Source organism: Balaenoptera acutorostrata, chromosome X (genome assembly GCF_949987535.1).
Source record: "Balaenoptera acutorostrata chromosome X, mBalAcu1.1, whole genome shotgun sequence".
Classification (NCBI taxonomy): domain Eukaryota; kingdom Metazoa; phylum Chordata; class Mammalia; order Artiodactyla; family Balaenopteridae; genus Balaenoptera; species Balaenoptera acutorostrata.
Genome location: NC_080085.1, coordinates 66,403,116 through 66,424,316, shown reverse-complemented (window position 1 = coordinate 66,424,316; position 21,201 = coordinate 66,403,116). Strand labels below are relative to the sequence as shown.

The following is a 21,201-nucleotide window of genomic DNA, read 5'->3' as shown; positions in this document are numbered from 1 at the left end:
TATCTTCTCCTTTTGTTTGTGGTTTCCTTCACTATGTAAAAGCTTTTAGGTGTAATTAGATCCCATTTGTTTATTTTGGTTTTATTTTCATTATTCTAGGAGATGGATCTGAAAAGATTGCTACAAGTTATGTCGAAGAGTGTTCTGCCTATGTTTTTCTCTAAGAGTTTTATAGTATCTGATCTTACATTTAGGTCTTTAATCCATTTTGAGTTTATTTTTGTGTATGGTGTTATAGAATGTTGTAATTTCATTCTTTTACATGTAACTGTCCGGTTTTCCCAGCACCACTTATTGAAGAGATTGTCTTTTCTCCATTGTATATTTTTGCCTCCTTTGTTGTAGATTAATTGACCATAGGTGCATGGGTTTATTTCTGGGCTTTGTATCCTGTTCAAATGATTAATATTTCTGTTTGTGTGCCAGTACCATACTGTTTTGATTACTCTAGCTTTGTAGTATAGTCTGAAGTCAGGGAGCCTGATTCCTCCAGCTTTGTTTTTCTTTCTCAGGATTGCTTTGGCTATTCAGGGTCTTTTGTGTCTCCATACAAGTTAAAAAAATTTTTTTGTTCTAGTTCTGTGAAAAGTGACATTGGTAATTTGATAGGGATTGACTTGAATCTGTAGATTGCCTTGGGTAGTACAGTCATTTTGACAATATTGATTCTTCCAATCCAAGAACATGGTATATCTTTCCATCTGTTTTTGTCATTTTTGATTTCTTTTATCAGTGTCTCTTGTGATTTGATGACACTCTTTAGTGTTGTGTTTGGATTGCTTTTTCTTTTTTGTGTGTGTATCTATTGTAGATTTTTGGTTTGCAGTTGCCATGAGGTTTTGATATAGCAGTCCATATATATACAAGATTGTTTTAAGTTGCTGGTCTCTTAATTTCCAGAGCATTTCCAATATCCTGCATTTGTACTCTTCTCATGATTGCTGATTTTGACATCATATTTGTGTGTGGTTGACTTCCTACCTTCACTGTATGTTTGCCTTTACCAGTGAGCTTTTCCATTCATAATTTTCTTGTTTCTAGTTGTGGCCTTTTCTGCCTAGAGAATTTCCTTTAGCATTTGTTATAAGGGTGGGTTTTGTTGTATTGAATTCTCTTAGTTTTGCTTGTCTGTAAAGCTTTTGATTTCTCTGTTGAATCTGAATGAGAGCCTTGCTGGGTAAAGTATTCTTGGTTGTAGGTTTTACCCTTTCATTACTTTAAATATATCATGCCACCCCCTTCTGGCCTGCAGAGTTACTGCTGAAAAATCAGCTGATAACATTATGGGGATTCCCTTGTATGTTTTTTGTTGCTTTTCCCTTGTTGCCTTTAATATTTTCTCTTTGTCTTTAATTTTTGTCAGTTTGATTAATATGTGTTTTGGCATGTTCCTCCTTGGGTTTATCCTGTGTTGGACTCTCTACACTTCCTGGACTTGAGTGTTTCCTTTCCCACGTTAGGGGAATTTTCAGCTCTTATCTCTTCACATATTTTCTCAGGCCCTTTCTCTCTCTTCTCCTTGTGGGCCCCCTATAATTTGAAAGTTGGTGCATTTAATGTTTTCCCTGAGGTCTCTGAGACTGTCCTCCTTTCTTTTCACTCTTTTTTCTTCATTTTGTTCTGTAGCAGTGATTTACAGGAATCTGTCTTCCAGCTTACTTATTCATTCTTCTGCCTTATTCATTCTGCTATTTTTTTTAAAAATTATTTATTTATTTATTTTTGGCTGCGTTGGGTCTTCGTTGCTGCACACGGGCTTTCTCTAGTTGCGGTGAGCGGGGGCTACTCTTTGTTGCGGTGCTTGGCCTTCTCATTGCAGTGGCTTCTCTCATTGCGGAGCATGGACTCTAGGTGTGTGGGCTTCAGTAGTTGCAGCGCGTGGGCTCAGTAGCCGTGGCTCGCAGGCTCTAGAGTGCAGGCTCAGTAGTTGTGGCGCATGGGCATAGTTGCTCCGCGGCATGTGGGATCTTCCCAGACCAGGGCTTGAACCCATGTCCCCTGCATTGGCAGGCGGATTCTTAACCACTGCGCCACCAGGGAAGTCCTTATTCTGCTATTGATTACTTCTAGTGTATTTTTCATTTCAGTTATTGTGTTGTTCATCTCTCTTTGCTCGTTCTTTAAATCTAGCTTTTTGTTAAACTTATTTCTTGTGTCTTCTCAATCTGTGCTTCCATTCTTTTTCTGAGATCTTGGATCATCCTTACTATCATTAACTCTGAATTCTTTTTCAGGCAGATTGCCTATCTCCACTTCACTTAGTTGTTCTTCTGGGGTTTTATCTTGTTCCTTCGTCTGGAACATGTTTCTCTGCCATCTCATTTTGTCTATCTGTGTTTGTGTTCTCTGTTCCCCAGACTGCAGGATTGTAGTTTGTCTTGCTTCTGGTGTCTGCCCTTTGGTGGTTGAGGTTGATCCAGGGACTTGTGCAGGCTTCCTGTTGGAAGGGACTGGTGCCTTCCCAGTGGTGGGTGGAGCTGGGTCTTGTCCCTCTGATGGGCAGGGCCATGTCAAGGGGTGTGTTTAGAGTCGGCTGTGGGCTCAGGGGGACTTTAGGCAGCCTATCTGCTGATGGGTGGGGCTGTGTTCCCACTCTGTTGTTTGTTTGGCCTGAGGCGTCCTAGCACTGGAGCCTGCAGGCTGTTGGGTGGGGCCAGGTCTTGTTGCCAAAACAGAGACCTCTGGGAGAGCTCTCGCTGATGAATATTCCTTGGGGCCTCCGCCACCAGTGTCCTTGCCTCCCACAGTGAGCCATAGCTGACCCCCACCTCCCCAGGCAACCCTCCAAGACCCACAGGTTCATCTGATCCAGTCTCCTATGGAGTCACTGCTTTGCCCTGTGGCCCAGTGCACATGAAACCTTGTGTGCGCCCTCCAAGAGTGAAGTCTCTGTTTCCCCCAGTCCTGTGGAGCTCCTGCACTCATGCCCCGCCGGCCTTCAAAGCCAGATGCTCTGGGGTCTTCTCCTACTGATGTCAGATCCCCAGGCTGGTGAGCTTGATGTGGAGCTCAGAAGTCTCACTCCTGTGGGAGAACCTCTGTGATATATTTATTTTCCTGTTTGCCGGTCGCCCTCCCAGCCAGTACAGAATTTGATTGTATGGCGAAAGCACCCCTCCTCCTGTCTCAATTGTGGCTTCTTTGTCTTTGGATGTAGAACATCTTTTTTGGTAGTTTCCAGTTTTTCTTGTTGATGGTTGTTCAGCAGTTAGCTGTGATTTTGATGTTTCTGTGAGAGGAGGTGAGCTCAAGTCCTTCTACTCCGCCATCTTGTCTCTTCCCTCATACCTAAATCCTAGAGTACATTTCTAAAAGTGACATTGTTGGGTTAAAGTTTTGCAATTTTAGGACTTTTCATATATATTTTCACACTGTCTTATAGAAGTGAATTTTTTCTTCCCCCAGCAGAATATGTAAATAGCCATTTCCTCACTCTTTCAACAATAAAACAATGAGCAGTCTATTAACTAGAACGTATATCTTAGGGGAACTACAATCCATTTTGAGTTAATTTTTCTATATGGTGTAAGATAGGGGTCCAGATTCATCCTTTCGAATGTAGATACCCAGTTGTGTGAGCACCATTTGTGAAAAGACTGTTTTCCGTATTGCATTGTCTTGACCTCCTTGTGGAAAATCAATTGGCCATAAACATAAAGTTTTATTTCTGGACTCTCATTTCTCTTCCATCGATCTGCATGTCTATCCTTTATGCCAGGAACATACTGTCTTGATTAATGTAACTTTGTATACCAATTCCTAAGCGCAAAAATACATTTCTCACCACAAATTGTTGTTACTGTTTTTGTTTTAATTTGTGTGAGCTGATGTGAAGAAAATCATATCTAAGTTTTGTAATCTGTTTTTTTTTAATTTAAAGAGATGGTGAATATTTTTCATGTGTATATTGGCCATTTATATTTCTACAGGCCCTCCTTCCATCTTATTACTCATATGCTAAACCTCCCCCTTGAATAACTTAAAATGTCGATTGGATTTCTGTTTGATTTTTTTTTAATCTTTATTTTTTTGATCACTGGATTTCAAATTAAGGGTTCTCCTTTTTGAACCTAGTGAAGGTTTTTTTTTACTCTTTGTTTTTTCCTTTATCTTTTTTAGGAATGTACACACAGGTAAAGCAGTTCTAAAATAGTTCATAATTTACTTAAGGAAATTCATCGTGAAGTATTTTATTTTGCATTTTAAATATTCTTTAGGTCTGCAAAGAAAGCAGAGTTGGAAGAAAATCAGCGAAGTTATAAACAGAAAAAGAAAAGGCGACGCATTAAGGTTCAAGAAGATTCATCCAGTGAAAACAAGGTAGTAAATAATGAGATTTACTGTGTGCGCTTGGAATTATAACTGGTACAGTAGACCATAGTAAATATGTTATTACATCTTCTGCATTCCATTCATTAGTTAAATTCTACTCATTTATTTACATTTTAAATTTTGTGGAAGAATTGACTTACTGAATGTATAAATATGCAGAAGTATTAACTTTGATATATTATCAATTTTTTTCTTTTCCTTAACTGAATCTAATGGAAGTTTTAAGCTGTTCTAATTCATTATTTACATTCTTAGGGCTATAGAATTGATGTGAAGTATTCTGTCTGAAGACATAAAACATAATGACTCATATGTGATTAAATTTCTTTTACCAGTGAAGTCAGTCAATTTAAGTTTCTTGTACAATATATAAGCAGAATTATTTAGAGTACAAGTTCTCTGTAATGTTTTGTCAATCCTATTCTCTTTTGGGGGGAGTTCATTTTTTTAATGAACCTTTTAACCATTTCTAACGTGCAATTCAGTGGCCTTAATTACATTTATAATTGGGAACTCTGTACCCCTTAAACGGTAACTCTGATTCCCACCTATCTGCAGCCCCTCATAACATCTAATTCTAATTTCTGTGTCTATGAATTTGCCTGTTTTAGGTATCTCATACAAATGGAATCACACAGTATTTGTCCTTTTGTGTCTGGCTTCTTTCATTGACATAATGTTTTCATGGTTTATCCATGTTGTAGCATGTGTCAGAATTTCCTTTCTTTTTAAGGCTGGATAGTATTCCATTGTATGTATATATCACTTTGTGTTTATCCATGCATCTGTTGATGGATGTTTGGGTTGTTTCTACCTTTGGCTATTTTGAATAATGCTGCTGTGAACATGGGCGAGTCCCTGCTTTTAATTCTTTTAGTTATAATCTGAGAAGTGGAATTGCTGGATCATATGGTAATTCTGTGTTTAACTTTTTGAGGAACTGTCACACTGTTTTCCCAATGTACCAACCTTCCAGTTTTTCTACATCCTCACCAACACTTTTTATTTTCTGTTTTTTTTTTAAGCTTTTTTTAAAAAAATTTATTTATTTATTCATTTATTTAATTTTTTTTGGCTGCATTGGGTCTTCGCTGCTGCACGCGGGCTTTCTCTAGTTGCAGTGAGCGGGGGCTACTCTTTGTTGCGGGGCTCAGGCTTCTCATTGTGGTGGCTTCTCTTGTTGCAGAGCACAGGCTCTAGGCATGTGGGCTTCAGTAGTTTTGGCACATGGGCTTCAGTAGTTGTGGCTCGCGGGCTCTAGAGCGCAGGCTCAGTAGTTGTGGCGCACGGGCTTAGTTGCTCCGTGGCATGTGGGATCTTCCCGGACCAGGGCTCGAACCCGTGTCCCCTGCATTGGCAGGCGGATTCTTAACCACTGCGCCACCAGGGAAGCCCTCTGTTTTTTTTTAAATAGCCATCCTAATGGGTGTGAGTTAGTATCTCATTTGTGGTTTTGATTTAAATTTCCCTAATAACAAGTGATGTTGAATATCTTTTTATGTGCTTATTGGACATTTCTATGTCTCCTTTGGAGAAATGTCTGTTCAGTCCTTTGCCCCCTTTTTAGGGTTGTTTTTTAATACTCTTCTATATTACAAAGTATAATTCTGAAGCTTTTCAGTACGTTTTCTTCCACCTTTTCTTGGTATGTTAATTGGAATATCAAGTGGACAAATTAGAAAACTTTATAGTATTAACCTTTGATCATTTAAATTCCATAGAGTAATTCTGAAGAAGATGATAAAGAAGAAGATGAAGAAGAAGAGGAAGAAGAAGATGAAAATGATGATTCCAAGTCTCCTGGAAAAGGCAGAAAGAAAATTCGAAAGATTCTTAAAGATGATAAATTAAGAACAGAAACACAAAATGCTCTTAAGGAAGAGGAAGAGAGACGAAAGCGTATTGCTGAGCGGGAGCGTGAGCGAGAGAAATTGAGAGAGGTAAACCAATTTTTATTTATGATTTTTTTAAATATATGACCTTCATAGATTCATAGATATACTTCAGTATTTCAAGAATAGGATGTTGTAATCAACCACAGATTTTTAGTTATAGTTACTTTTTCCTATTAGCAATATTTTATGCAACTTATAAATCTTCATTAGGTTATATGAATTAGGTACAGGAAAGAGTTGAGATTCTTGATCACCAGAGTGATTGTGTTTTATTTGGAGTAGAAAAATGTTAAGAGGTTATTGCTTAAATCCATAAAGCATTTCAATTTTTTGAATAAACTTTTTCTTGTAAAAAATTTTAAGCACAGGTACAGGCAGAAGGAATAGTGTTATAAACCTTCATGTATCCATTACCCAGCTCCAACAATTACTAACACGTGGCCAGTTTTGTTTAATCTATTCTTTTGCCTTCAGATTATTTTGGAGAAGTCTCGGAAATCATATCATTTTGTTTATATGTAGTTCAGAATATATTGTTGAAAGATAAGGACTTTTTAAACATTACCACAGTGCCATTATTACACTTAAACTTTAACAATAATTCCATAATATCATCAAATATCCAGTTAAAATTCAAAATTCTTTCATTTTCCTCACAAACATAATAGTGGTTTTGAAAATAGTTGGTGTGAATTAGGATCCTAAGAAAGTCTCACTACATATTGTGTTGCATTTGGATACTTATGTTTATGTTTATCCTTAAGCTAATACCACACTGTCTTGATTACTGTAACCTTATAGTAAGTCTTGAAATCAGATACTGTAACTTCTACAACTTTGTTCTACTTTTATTTATTTATTTATGGCTGCGTTGGGTCTTCATTGCTGCGCGCAGGCTTTCTCTAGTTGCGGTGAGCGGGGGCTACTCTTCGTTGCAGTGCGCGGGCTTATTGTGGTGGCTTCTCTCATTGCGGAGCAGGGGCTCTAGGCGCGTGGGCTTCAGTAGTTGTGGCACATGGGCTCAGTAGTCGTGGCTCACAGGCTCTAGAGCACAGGCTCAGTAGTTGTGGCACATGGGCTTAGTTGCTCCGCAGCATGTGGGATCTCCCCGGACCAGGGCGCGAATCCGTGTCCCCTGCCTTGGCAGGCGGATTCTTAACCACTGCTCCACCAGGAAAACCCTGTTCTACTTTTTTAGAGTTGTTTTGGCTCTACTCAATTATTTGCATATTGTTTAGTATCCTCTTGTCAATTTTTAACAAGAATCTTCCTGGAACTTTTATTGGGATTGTGTTGGATATTTAGATTAGTGACATCTTAACAGTATTTTGTTTACTGTTACATAAATATAGTATATTTCTCCATTTATTTAGTGCTCCTTTTATTTCTCTTAGCAATGTTTTATGCTTTTCATTGTACAAACCTAGCACATATTTTGCTAAATTTATCCCTAAGTACTTTATATTTTCTGATGTCATTGGTAAATGAAATTTCAAGTGATTTAAAGACCTTGTGTTCTGTGACCTTGCCAAATTCTCTTACGAGTTCTAGTAGCTTTTTTTGTAGATTCCTGAGGATTTTCTGCATATTCAGTCATGTTGTCTATACACAGAAACCATTTTATTAATTTCTGTCAAATTTATTGTTCATTTCTGTTTTTAAATTATAAAAGGATAGTTAATTTTTTCAAATGCTTTTCTTTTTATAAGTTTCTTTCTTTCTTTTTGGCTACGTTGGGTCTTCGTTGCTGCATGCAGGCTTTCTCTAGTTGCGGCAAGCGGGGGCTACTCTTTGTTGTGGTGCACGGGCTTCTCATTGCGGTGGCTTCTCTTGTTGCGGAGCATGGGGTCTAGGGCACGCGGACTTAGTAGTTGTGGCTCACGGGCTCTAGAGTGCAGGCTCAGTAATTGTGGCCCATGGGCTTAGTTGCTCCGCAGCATGTGGGATCTTCCCAGACCAGGGCTTAACCCGTGTCCCCTGCATTGGCAGGCAGATTCATAACCACTGTGCCACCAGGGAAGCTGTCAAATGCTTTTTAATGTATCTGGTGATCTAGAAAATTAGTCTTGCGTTGCTAGAATAAGCCTTGCTTGGTCATGGCATATTACTCTTTTTATATATTGTTGTGTTTCTTTTGCTATATTGTTTCAACAGGAGTTTTACCTCACTGTTAAGGAGACATGTTGGTTTGTAAATTTCTTTTCTTGTAATATCTTTCTGGTTTTGCTATCACAGTAATACTGTTCTCATGTAAAATGAGTAGGGAAGTGCTCTATCTCCTCTGTCTTTTTAAAAGAATGTTTGTAAGATAGATATTATTTCATTCTTAAATGTTTGATAGAATTCTCCAGTGAAGCTATTGGTCTGATGTTTTCTGAGTGTTTAGAAAATTTTAAACAGATTCAGTTACTTTAATAAATGTAGGGCTATTTAGACTTATCTGTTTCTCCTTAGGTCTGTTTTGGTAAATTTTGTGTTTAAGGAATTTGTCCATTTCATTTATGTAGTCTAATTTATTTATTTATTTTTAATAAATTTATTTATTTATTTTTGGCTGTGTTGGGTCTTTGTTTCTGTGCGAGGGCTTTCTCTAGTTGCGGCGAGTGGGGGCCACTCTTCATCGCGGTGCACGGGCCTCTCACTATCGTGGCCTCTCCCGTTGCGGAGCACAGGCTCCAGACGCGCAGGCTCAGTAGTTGTGGCTCATGGGCTTAGTTGCTCCGCGGCATGTGGGATCTTCCCAGACCAGGGCTCGAACCCGTGTCCCCTGCATTGGCAGGCAGATTCTTAACCACTGCGCCACCAGGGAAGCCCTGTAGTCTAATTTATTGATGTAAATTGTTCACAGTATTCCCTTATTAAGTTTTTTGTTTTTTGTAGGCGCTGTCATGATATCTCATCTTTCATTTGTGTTATTGATAATATGTCTTTTTTTTTTCTTGATTAATCTCTCTAGAGGTTTAGCAATTTTACTGTCTTTTCAAAAACACCAGCTTTGGATTTAATTTCCTCTGTTGTTTCACCTTTTTCTAATTCATTGGTTTCCATTCTATTTTTATGTTAGCACTCTTTCTTTGGGTTTAATTTGCTTTTTTGCTAGCTACTTAAGGTGAATTTTGGATCTTGCTCCTTTTTTAATATATACATTTAAAGGTATAAAGTTCCCCACTCTGCATACTGTTTTAAATGCTGCAGTGTATGAATTTTGATATTTTGTGTTTTCATTTTACTCTGTTCAGATCTTTTCTATTTTTCTTATGGCCCAGAAAATGATGTATCTTTTTGAATGTTCCATGTATATATTCTGCCGTTGTGGGGTGAAATATTCTATAAATTTCAATTAGGTTATGGTGGTTTATTACATTCAGGTCCTGTATATCCTTTTTTTTTTTTTTTAAGTTAACACTTAAAAAAAATGTTTATTTAGGCTGCGCCAGGTCTCAGTTGTGGCATGTGGGATCTTTTTTTTTTTTTTTTTTTTTAGTTGCGGCATGTGGAGTCTTAGTTGCAGCATGTGGACTCTTAATTTGCAGAATGTGGACTTCTTAGTTTTGGTATGCAGAGTCTTAGTTGCAGCAGGTGAACTCTTAGTTGTGGCATGCATGTGGGATCTACTTCCCCGATCAGGATCGAACCTGGGCCCCCTGCATTGGGAGTGTGGAGTCTTATCCACTGGACCACCAGGGAAGTCCCAGGTCCTGTTTATCCTTAATGATATTTTGTCTCATATTGAGAGAGCAGTGTTGAGGTCTCCAACTATAATTGTCGATTTGTCATTTTCTCATTGCATTTGTCTCAGTTTTTTGCTTATAATTTGTTGTTAGGTACATGTACACGTAGGATTGTTATGCCTTTCTTGTGAATTGACCCATTATCAATGAGTAATGTCCCCTTTTACCTCTGGTGATTTTTCACCATCTGAAATCTACTCTATGTGATGATAGTATAGTCACACCATCTTTCTTTTCAAGCATTTTACTATGAAAAGTTCCAACGTACTGCAAGGTTTACAGAATTTCACAGTGATTTCCCATAAACTCAGGTCCTAGATTTTTCTGCTAACATTTTACTATACTTGGTTTGTTACATTCCTATTTATCTACTAATCTCTCTATCCATCATTATATTTTTTTATGCATTTCAATGTTAATTGCAGACATCATTTAACTTAACCTAAATGCTTTAGCTTGCATGTCATTAGCTAGAATTCATATTTATTTAAAATTTTTCTTTTTATGTAAAATTTATTTTGAGTGAAATGTACCAATCTTAAGTGTACATTTGCTTTTGACATACCATGGAATGCACACATCTACTGTATGTATTTTTGTGGTTTTCTTCAGCTTGCCTGTTTTCCTTTTACTTAATGTTTTGAGAGTGTTCTGTCCTCCCTAGGTTGTGTCTGCTCTTAACTGTGAAACAACTTATCTGTTGAATGGATGTACCACTGTCAATCCTCCCCTCCCCAAATCTTCTTTTGAGGTACAGTTAGTTGTTCCAACATTTTCACTAAATTGGAGTATCCTGTTACATATTGGCATGACTTATTTTGTTTGCACTTCTTAGGGTTCTTTTAAAAATATTTTTACTATTTTTACTATTTTTAAGTACACAGTTCAGTGAAATACATGTTGTGTAACCATCATCACCATCCTTTTTCATCATCCTAAACAGAAACTGTGTACCCATTTAACAATAAATTCCCATTCCCCCTTCTCCCTAGTCTCTTGTAACCTCTCTTCTACTTTCTGTCTCTATGAATTTGCCTATTCTAGGTACCTCATATGAGTGGAATCATTCAGTATTTGTCCTTTTCTGTCTGTCTTAGTTCACATGGCAGAATGTTTTCAAGATTCATTCATGTTATATCAACTGTCAGAATTTAATTTCTTTTTAAGGATGAACAGTATATTCTATGCATATACAACATTTTGTTTATTCATTTATCTGTTGATGGATACTTAGGTTTCTTCCACTTTTTGGCTATTGTGAATAATGGTGCTTTGAACATGGATGTACAAATATCTCTTCAAGTTCCTGCTTTCCAGTCTTCTGGGTATATATACAGAAGTGGAATGGTGGAACATATGGTAATTCTTGATGTATTTTTTGAGGAATCACCACAGTGTTTTCCACAATAGCTGTACCATTTTATATTTCCACCAGCAATGCATACAGGTTCCAATTTCTCTACATCTTTACAATATTTCTTTTCTTTTTCTTTCTTTTCTCTTCTTTCTTCTCTGCCCCTTCCCCCCTTTTGTAATAGCCAACCTAATGGTTGTGAAGTGGTATTTCATTATGGTTTTGATTTGCATTTCCTTAATGACTAATGATGTTGATCATCTTTTCATGTGCATATTGCCCATTTGTATATTTTTGGAGAAATGTCTATTCAAATCCTTTGCACATTTTAAAATTGTGCTTTTTTTTGTTATTGTTGTAGGGGTTCTTTATATATTCTGGATATCAATCTCTTATCATATATGTAATTTGCAAATATATTCCCCCATTTTGTGGATTATCTTTAATTCTATTGATAAGTATCCTTTGCATAAAAGTTTGAAATTTTGATGAAGTCCAATTTATCAATTTTTTTCTTTCGTTGCCTGTGCTTTTGATGTTTTATTTAAGACATCATTGCCAAATCCTTTGTCATGACAGTTTCTTTCTTTGCCATTTTGTATAATCCTGTTAATAATGCTGTTGAATTTGGTTTGCTAGTACTTTGTTGAGGAGTTTTGAATCTATATTAATAGAGAATCTGTAGTTTTCATATAGTTTATTTGTCTGAATTTTGAATCAAGGTAATGCTGGTCTCATTGAATGAATTAGAAAATATTCCCTCATCTTCAGTTTTCTAGAAGAGTTTGAGAAAAATTGTCATTAATTATTTTTTAAATGTTTGGTAAAATTCACCAGGGAAGCCCATCGGGCCCTAGGCTTTTTTCTTTGTTGGAAGTTTGATTACTGATTCAGTGTTCTTAACTAGTTTAGCAGTCTGTTCAGATTTTGTGTTCTTCATGAGTCTGATCTGGTGGTTTGTGTTTCTAGGAATTTTTCCATTTCATCTATGTTATCCATTTTGTTGTACAGTTGTTCATAGTATTCTTTCATAATTATATTTATTTCTGTAAAATTGCTAGTAATGTTATCACCTTTATTTCAGATTTTAATAATTTGAATCCTCTTTTTGTTTTACTCATTCTAACTAAAGATTTGTGAATTTTATTCTTTTCAGAGAACCAACTTTTGATTTTGTTGATTTTCTCTTTTTCTAGTGTCTGTTTTATTTCTGTCTGCTCTAATCCATATTATTTCCTTCCACCTGCTAGCTTGGGTTTAGTTTGCTCCTCTTTTTCTACTTCTTTAAGGTGTAAAGTTAAGTTCTTAATTTGTGATCTTATTTCCTTTTTAATGTGTGTGTTTACCACTATACATTCTCCACTTAGCACTTCTTTTGCTGAATCCCACAGGTTTTAGTATTTTGTGTTTTCATTTTAATTTGTCTGAAGGTATTTTCTAATGTCCCTTGTGGTTTCTTATTTGACCTATTGGTTATTTAAGAGTATCTTGTTTAATTTATGCATATTTGCATTTTTCCCATTGTCCTTTTGTTATTGATTTCTAGTTTAATTCCACTGTGATTGGAGAAGATAGTTTTTTATGATTTTATTTATTTACTTATTTTTTAAGAGATCAGTAAAACCTTTCATTTTATTTTATTTTCTTTATTGAAGTATAGTTGATTTTTATGATTTTAATCTTCTAAAATTTATTAAGGCTTGTTTTGTGCCCTAACATGTGGTCTGTTCTTGAGAAGTTCCATGTGTACTTGAGAAAATTTGTACTCTGCTGTTGTTGAGCTGAGTGTTCTGTGTGTTAGGGCTAATTGGTTTACAGGGTTGTTCAAGTTCTGTGTTTCCCTGTTGATCTTTAGTTGGCTTGTTCTATGCATTATTGAAAGTAGAGTGTGATGTCTCCAAACTATTATTGTAGAACAGCCTATTTCTCCTTTCAATTCTGTCAGTGTTTGCTTCATATAATGTGGGACTCTGTTTTGGGTGCAGTTATTTTTATGATTGTTATATCTTTTTGATTAATTTACTCATCTGTTAATATATATATTTTTTGCCTTTTGTAATTGTGTTTGACTTAAAGTCTATTTGTCTGATGTTTATATAGCCATCCCAGCCTTCTTAGTTGCTGTTTACATGGAATATCTTTTACCATTCTTTCACTTTCAACCTATTTGTGTCTTTTGATCTAAAGTGAGTCTTTTGTAGACAACCAATATTTGGATCATTTTTTAATCAATTTTAGCATTCTGTGCCTTTTGATTGGGGGTTTAATCCATTATATTTTAAGTAAGTACTGATGAGTAAGGATTTACTTCTTCCATTATGCTATATTTTATATGTCTTACTGCTTTTTTGCTCATCATTTCCGCCATTGCTTCCCTTTTTGTTTGTTTGTTTATTTCATTTTTTGCAGTGACACATTTTGATTCCCATCTCATTTTCTTTTGTGTATCATATGTAGGTATTTTCTTTGTGGCTAACATGGGATTACATATAACATCCTAAAGTCATAATGATGTAGTTTAAATTGAATGAACTTGACCTCAGTCATGCACATAAATCGTAGTCTTTTACAGCCCCATTCCCCCCTGTATATAATTCATGTCACAGATTTTGTTTTTATACATTTTATACCCCAATAACATATATTTATAATTACTTTTTATGGTTTTGTCTTTTAAATCCTATAGAAAGTAAACCTGGAGTTACAAACCAAAATTACAATAATACTGGGTTTTATATTTGACTGTGTATCTTTTCCATACATCTTTAGTTCTTTATACATCTTTGAGTTACTATATAGCATTTTTTTCATTTCAACCTGAAGGCTTCCCTTTAGCATTTCTTGTAGGGTAGGTCTATTTTTAATGAACTCTCTCAGTTTAGGAATGTCTTGATTTCTCCCTCTATTTTGAAGGATACTTTTGTTTGATATAAGATTCTCAGCTGACAGTTGTTTTCTTTCAATACTTTAAAATATATTATTGCACTGCCTTTTGGCCTTCAAGTTTCTGATGAGAAATAAGCTGATAATGTTATTTATGATCCCTGTATGTGACAAGCCTCTCTTGCTACTTTCAAGATTCTCTCTTTCTTTGTACTTTGAAGTTCTGATTATAATGTGCTTAGTCTGGGTCTCTTTTAGTTTATCTCACTTCAAGTTTGTTGTGCTTCTTGGATTTGTAGATCCTGGCCTTTACTCAGATTTGGGGAGTTTTGGCCATTATTTCCTCAAATAACCTTTCTGCCCCTATTTTTCTTCTTCTTCTTTGACTCTGATAATGTATATATTGATCTGCTTGATGATGTCCTACAAGTCCCTTGGTCTCTCACTTTTCTCAATTCTTTTTTCTTTCTGCTCCTTAGCCTTGATAATTTCAGTTGGCATCTTCATGTTTGGTAATTTTCTGCCTGCTTATATCTGAATCCTTTTTGAATTTTTAATTTCACTTATTGCCTTTTTCAGTCCCAGATTTTCTGTTTGACTCCTTTTTATAATTTCTGCTTCTTTGTTGATAGTCCCATTTTGTGCCTACATTGTTTTCCTGATTTCCTTTAGATTGTCCACAGTTTCCTTTGGGTTTTTGAACATATTTTAAGACAGTTACTTTAATGTCTTTGTCTAATAAGTCCGTTGTTGGGGACTTATCAGGGATGGCTTCTGTTGTCTTATTTTGTTTTTTTGAATGGGCCATGTTTTCCTGTTTCATTGTTTGGTTTGTGGGGTTTTTTTTTTTTAATGGCTGAGTTGGGTCTTCGTTGCTGCGCGCGGGCTTTCTCTAGTTGCGGTGAGCAGGGGCCACTCCTTGCTGTGGTGCGCAGGCCTCTCACTGCAGTGGCCTCTCTTTGTTTTGGAGCACGGGCTCCAGGCGCGCGGGCCTCAGTAGTTGTGGCACGTGGGCTCAGTAGTTGTGGCTCGTGGGCTCTAGAGCGCAGGCTCAGCAGCCATGGCGCACGGGCTTAGTTGCTCCGCAGCATGTGGGAATCCTCCCGGACCAGGGCTCGAACCCGTGTCCCCTGCATTGGCAGGCAGATTCCCAACCACTGCGCCACCAGGGAAGTCCCGTGGGGTTTTTTAAATTGCAAATTGGGCATTTGGCTATTATAATGCAGTAAATCTGGAAATTAAGTTCTCTCCCTTCCCAAGGATTTGCTGTATTTTTTTTTCTTTAGTTGTCATAGTCTGATTGATATGAGACTCTCCCCATTTATTTTTGCAAAGTTTGTTTATTGTTTTGCATCATTACTGAATGCTCTTTTCCTTTCACTAATGTTCTGTTAATGTTTTGAAAGAGATTTCCTTGAATGCCTGATCTTTTCCAGTCTTTGTAGATTGGCTCTGTACTGGGGCACTCCTTCAGTACTTAACTAGACTTGCAATGAAGCTAAAGGATCACTCTGAGGTTAAAACTTAAGGTCTTCTCAGGTTTTTTCTGAGCATGTTTCTTACCTGGGCATACACTTGGTTTTAAAATTCTTCTGTCCATTTTGCTGGTTTTGAATGTCCTAAATTCCAAGAGTCTCATCCTAGCTTCGTCTCTGGGCCTTAGGTGGTCAGTTGTACGTCTCCACCTATAATGTCTTGGCCCTGACATCTGTGGGTTTATGGTTGCCTTGTAACTTTTTTTTTTAAGCATTTTTTTCTGTTTTCTCCCATCAGAATTTCAAGTTAGGTGAAACAATGATAAAAGTTTTATGTCATTCCTTTGGTTATCCCCAGGCAGGTTATAATAGATATACACAATAATTTGCAAATAATTTCTGCTGTGCTCCCTCTAGTTTGAGGGAGGAAACTGTCAACCAGGCTGCTGCTGCTTCAAGAATAAGACCATCACCTCACTAGGAGGTAGTGGGGTAAGGGCAAGTAAAAATACCATAAAACTTTCCTACCATTTTAAAGATGGCCTTTCTCTGGTCTCTACTGAATGCCCTGAGTTATGCATGAAGAGTATACTCTACCTTGTTTAAAATTGAATGCCTTCCAGACCTATATGATCAATGGGAACTATTTAGCTCACAACTTCTTGGTCACACTTTGTCTGACTTTGTGGAGTTTTACTCCTCATGTGCATTTTAATATTCAGTTAAGACAGTGACTCCCATTTTGATTTCTGGAGGTCTTCTTGTATAGTCCTTTTCTCTCTGTAGTTCTCTGTAGTTTCTTTCTGTGGTTTTTCTAGCCATCTCAGCTTGACCTCTGTCTTCCCAGCTCAGCACAACTCCAGTGTTCTGCTTTGGATACCCTCGATTCTGGAATGTGCCTTCAGGCAGCAGTCAAGGGGGAATAGGGCCCTCCTTGTTGGTTTTGCTTCTCTCAGGTATCAGTGTCCTGCTGGTGCCTGTTATTCAAAGTACAAAAATGTTAGTTTCGTATATTTTGTCTACTTTCCTAATTGATTACAGCAGGAGGGTAAATTTGGTCCCTTGTACTCCATCATGCATTGTGATCCTGAATCTCCATCAGCAGAAATGGGGCTCAGCCTTTTCAGTATGTTGCTTAAATGGTTTTGTTTTCATTTTTTCTTTTCCTTTTTCAATTCAGACATGGGATACATTTCATGTCCTTATTTATTATTCTTTGCTATAGCTTAATTTATCATTTCTCCTAAGTTCTCCCATTTCATTACTATTATTAGTTATATAAACTTTACTTAAATTGTACCTTGAGTGCATAAACACATACACTTAATCACTAATAAGTAGACAGTTTCTTTATAAATTGTCTTCTCCTCCATTCAGGATGAAGATTCACTAATCTCCCATCCTGAAGATAGTGCTTAATAGCTAAAATATCACTTATGAACATATGGTTCAAAATTCTTAAAGCCTTGTATATTAGTTTACTACTGTGCATTAAAAAATTACCACAAGCTTAGCTTAAAACAAGACAAAGTTATTATCTCACAGGTCTATAACTCAGGAATTTGAGAGTGGCTTAGCTGAGCGTGGTCTACTGGGTCGTCTGCTCAGTGTCTCACCAAGTTGAAATTAAGATGTTAGCCAGAGCTGCAATTTTCATCTAAGACTTTGTTGTTTTCTAGCTCACATATTGGCAGAATCCAGTTCCTTGTGATTGTAGCAGTGAGGTCCTTAGCTACTAGAGACTTCTCTCCACACTATTGCAGTTTGCTTGTCTTGGAGACCAGAAGAGAGCATCTCTTACCCTTTGGTCTTTTAAAGGGCTTACCTTGATTAGGTCTGGCTCACCTAGGAGAATGTCCCTTTTGATTAAACCAAACCCAGCTGATTAGTGGCCCAATTATGGGAATGATATCTCATCATAGTTACAGATCTCAGTCACACTCAAGGGGATGGGATTATACCAGAGGGTGGGAATCTTGGAGGCCATTTTAGGATTCTGTCTACCACACCTTGCAAATAGGACAAGACATTCAGAGAATTTTACATTTTGGCTAAAGGCTTTGCCCCAGCAATATGAAGCTGGGACACATCCAAGCTACAACACAATAAAAATTTAGTGAATACTTAGTCGATGCCTGATACTTTGTATTCTTTGCCTTATTTAATCTCTGCAACAACCCCATGAGGGTTGTTCATAATCTTTTCTACTTTGCACATGGAGAAACTGAAGCTAAGAGAGTTTAAGTAACTTGTTGAAATGGAGCTTGGATCTAAATGGCCTGTGCTATTTATAGTCCACCACACTTTCTCCTAGTATTAATCTTGATTGGTTAATAATTTCAGTTTTATATAAGTGAAGTATCTATCCAGGTAATTTATTACAAATTTGTGACTTATTTAACATTTTTTACATGCAATAATGGTACTGTAGTTATGATTTTAAAAAGAGAGAGTGTCCTTTTAAAGAGACATTCTAAACCACAGATGAAATAACATGCTTGCTTGGGCTTGCTTCAAAATCATTTATGGAATCAAATGAGTTGGAGAACGGGTGGGAGGCTGTCAGTGAAACAGAACTGGCCAGAAGTTGATAATTTTTGAGGTTGAATAATGGGTAACAGGGCTCATTATGCTACTGTCTACTTTTGTTTATGTTTGAAAATTTCAGTAGTGAGTATCAAATAATCCATTCATTTCTAGTTACAGTTCTAAATAAGGAAAAGAGTACCGGCTAATATTTTATCCTTAAGCATCACAACATCTTCAGTTTAAAATCATGAATCTTTATTGATTGTCATGGAGCCATAAACCTGTTTATACAAGCATTTCATTTATTAAAGTAGTAATGCATAGTGGTTAAGAGCATGGACTCTGGAGCCTAACCCTCTGGGTATAAATCTTAGTGTCGTGATACTTAATAGTTGTATGACCTTGTGTAAGTTATTTAACTTCTCAGTCCCTCATTTCTTTTTCATTTGTAAAGTGGCAACACTTGTACCTAGCTTATACAGTTCTTGAGTGTACTATGTAATGGATAGACATTGGGATAAGAAAGCAAAAAAAATATACAAATACATGTATTCATATGTATTTATATCTATTTAAGTTTTCTTTCAAATAAGAAACTTGAGGTAATTGTTTCCCTTTTGCATTTAGAGGGTATTATATGTTCTTGTCATGCTTTCGAGCCTGAGGTTCTCAAACCAGTGTTTCTGAAAGTTTTTCCCTTTCACAACACATATTTACAGTGTTTTTCAATGGGAGTCTTCTGGAATCTTGGGTGGGACAGTTCTTGTTTGGGACTGTCTTTCACATTGTAGAACATTTATATTTACCTTCCCCTCTGCCTACATTAAATACCAGTCCTAACCAGTCATTGTGATAACCGTAAGTGCCCTTGCACATTTTCACATGTCCTGTAGAAGAATAGAAAAATCCCTTTTGGGGAGCCATGTGTCTATTCAAATTTTAATGGTGGTGCCATGGATTAATTTAGAGTGTCGCATCTCTACCTAACACATGTTGCGATGTTCAAGGTGAGAACCGATGAGCTAAATTAGTGACATTACCACAGTGATTCAAAGTCTTGTGGAGGGTTTTGATTTTGGAAAACATATAAACCTGTGATCTGTCCCGGTATTACTGAACCAGAATATTGGATGTATGGTATGGAAGTAGATGTGTCTGTATTTTGCAAAATTTCCCTTAGTAAGACTCATACTCCACCATTGCTTGAAGGATTTCTTTGAGCTTAACTATAATTGTCTTTCTTGTAGGTGATAGAAATTGAAGATGCTTCACCCACTAAGTGTCCAATAACAACCAAGTTGGTTTTAGATGAAGATGAAGAAACCAAAGAACCTTTAGTGCAGGTTCATAGAAATATGGTTATCAAATTGAAACCCCATCAAGTAGATGGTAAGAAACTATTAGATGATTAAAGCATTTTTAGTTAAATTTTACCAATATTTGGTGTCCCCTGTGTGCCTCACATTCTGCTAAGTACTGGAGTTACGTCTACTGGTGAGCAAAACAAATATGATCCCTGCCCTTATGGAGTGCATAAGCAAATGAAGAAGAACAAAACTGGACAGTTGCAAAGAAAATGAGTATTATGAAAGGGGAAGTGTGCACCTCACAAATGGGTATATATAGCAAGTGAATTTCACCTAATCTGCAGTGGTTGGCTAAGGGCAGCTGTGGGGTAGGGAGAGGTACACTTAGCTAAAAGCCTTCTTCAGGAAATGCTTTTTCAAGTATGTTTGTTAATAATATTCCTACATTGGTTTTGGAAAGATACCAGATTATCCCTATCCTCTGCTTTGTCAGAGTGGAATCAGGAAGTCAGTTTTGATTGTGTATATGAATGAATTCATAAGGGAAGTTCTATAGTTCCTACTCCTTAGGTAGCAAGCCCCTTTATTGTTCAGTTTTTAATGTTGAATAAAGGGAGAAATGATGAATTATCTCCTGGATTTTTTTTTCCTGATTGACTCAATAAACCTGAAACTATATTTGATAGGAATCTATTCTCTCTTTGGATAAAGTTTCTATTTTAGATTATTCTTATGTCTCTTTGGACTATCCCAGGGAATGGCGAAGGTCTGCTGTGATAGCTTAGAGGAGTGAAAGTTACCCTGTTGTGTGCTTGTGTTCACATTTTTTTCTAGTTAACCTTAGTGTGTGTGTGTGGGGGGGGGGGTAAAACAAATCTCATTTACATTTAAGAGATTTTTATCTCTCTTTTTAAAAAATTCTATTTCTTAGAAGTTTTCGTTATGTTTTTTTTTTTTTTTTTTTTTTTTTTAAAGAAATAAATAAATTTATTTTAAAAATAAAGAATCAGCTGGAGCTGAACAGTTGGCTGCCCATTTTGGATGAGACGTGTACTCACAAGATCAACACAGTCCCCATCCAGCTTGCTTCAGTCCTAACATAAGCACTATTGGCCCCACTTCATTAACTGAGACACAAACGTAAGCGTACTGAAGGTCAAGACCATTTTTTACACTGTGTAGAGCACCTCAGTGCCAGGCGCTGGGCCTGCACCCCCAGCTGGCTGGGTAGGGAGATGGCTGAGTGAGACTGCATACAGAGATAGAGGAAAACTTTTACTTTTCACTTTATAATTTACTCTGCAGTTTGACATTTTTACCATGAGCAGATATTATTTATATATACTTTTTTTTTTTTTTTGACCACAACAAAAGCAACAATGATTGCAATTACCAAACATGAAACACACTTATACTATGTCATAACATTGACATTCAGTCCAGTAATCCTCCACTGTAACAGCTCCTTTACTTTGCAGTGAAAATTGATTTGTATATTCTTTTCCTCTGAGTCCTTGTGGGATTTTTTTTTTTTTTAATTCAGACAGAAAGTCACAAAAATTATACTCATCCTCATCAGTTCACTCAGTCCCATGTAATTAATTTCTTTTTTTTCATCTTGATCTTTTCTTAGCACTTTTATGAGTTCATCAGTTTTTCATTAGAGTTCTGAAAATGCTTATTCATTCAGTTCAG

General features: G+C 36.6%; 1 protein-coding gene across 10 annotated transcripts in view; it reads left to right on the top strand.

The window, feature by feature from the left end:
- Window positions 1–21,201, top strand: part of ATRX (ATRX chromatin remodeler) — a 245,445-nt gene that overhangs the window by 116,296 nt on the left and 107,948 nt on the right. For all 10 annotated transcript variants that reach the window (XM_057537602.1, XM_057537600.1, XM_057537595.1 and 7 more), the window contains 3 exons: window positions 4,218–4,320; window positions 6,054–6,272; window positions 19,447–19,588. In XM_057537602.1, the coding sequence (XP_057393585.1) occupies window positions 4,218–4,320; window positions 6,054–6,272; window positions 19,447–19,588 (464 nt within the window). The remainder of the gene's footprint in view (window positions 1–4,217; window positions 4,321–6,053; window positions 6,273–19,446; window positions 19,589–21,201) is intronic.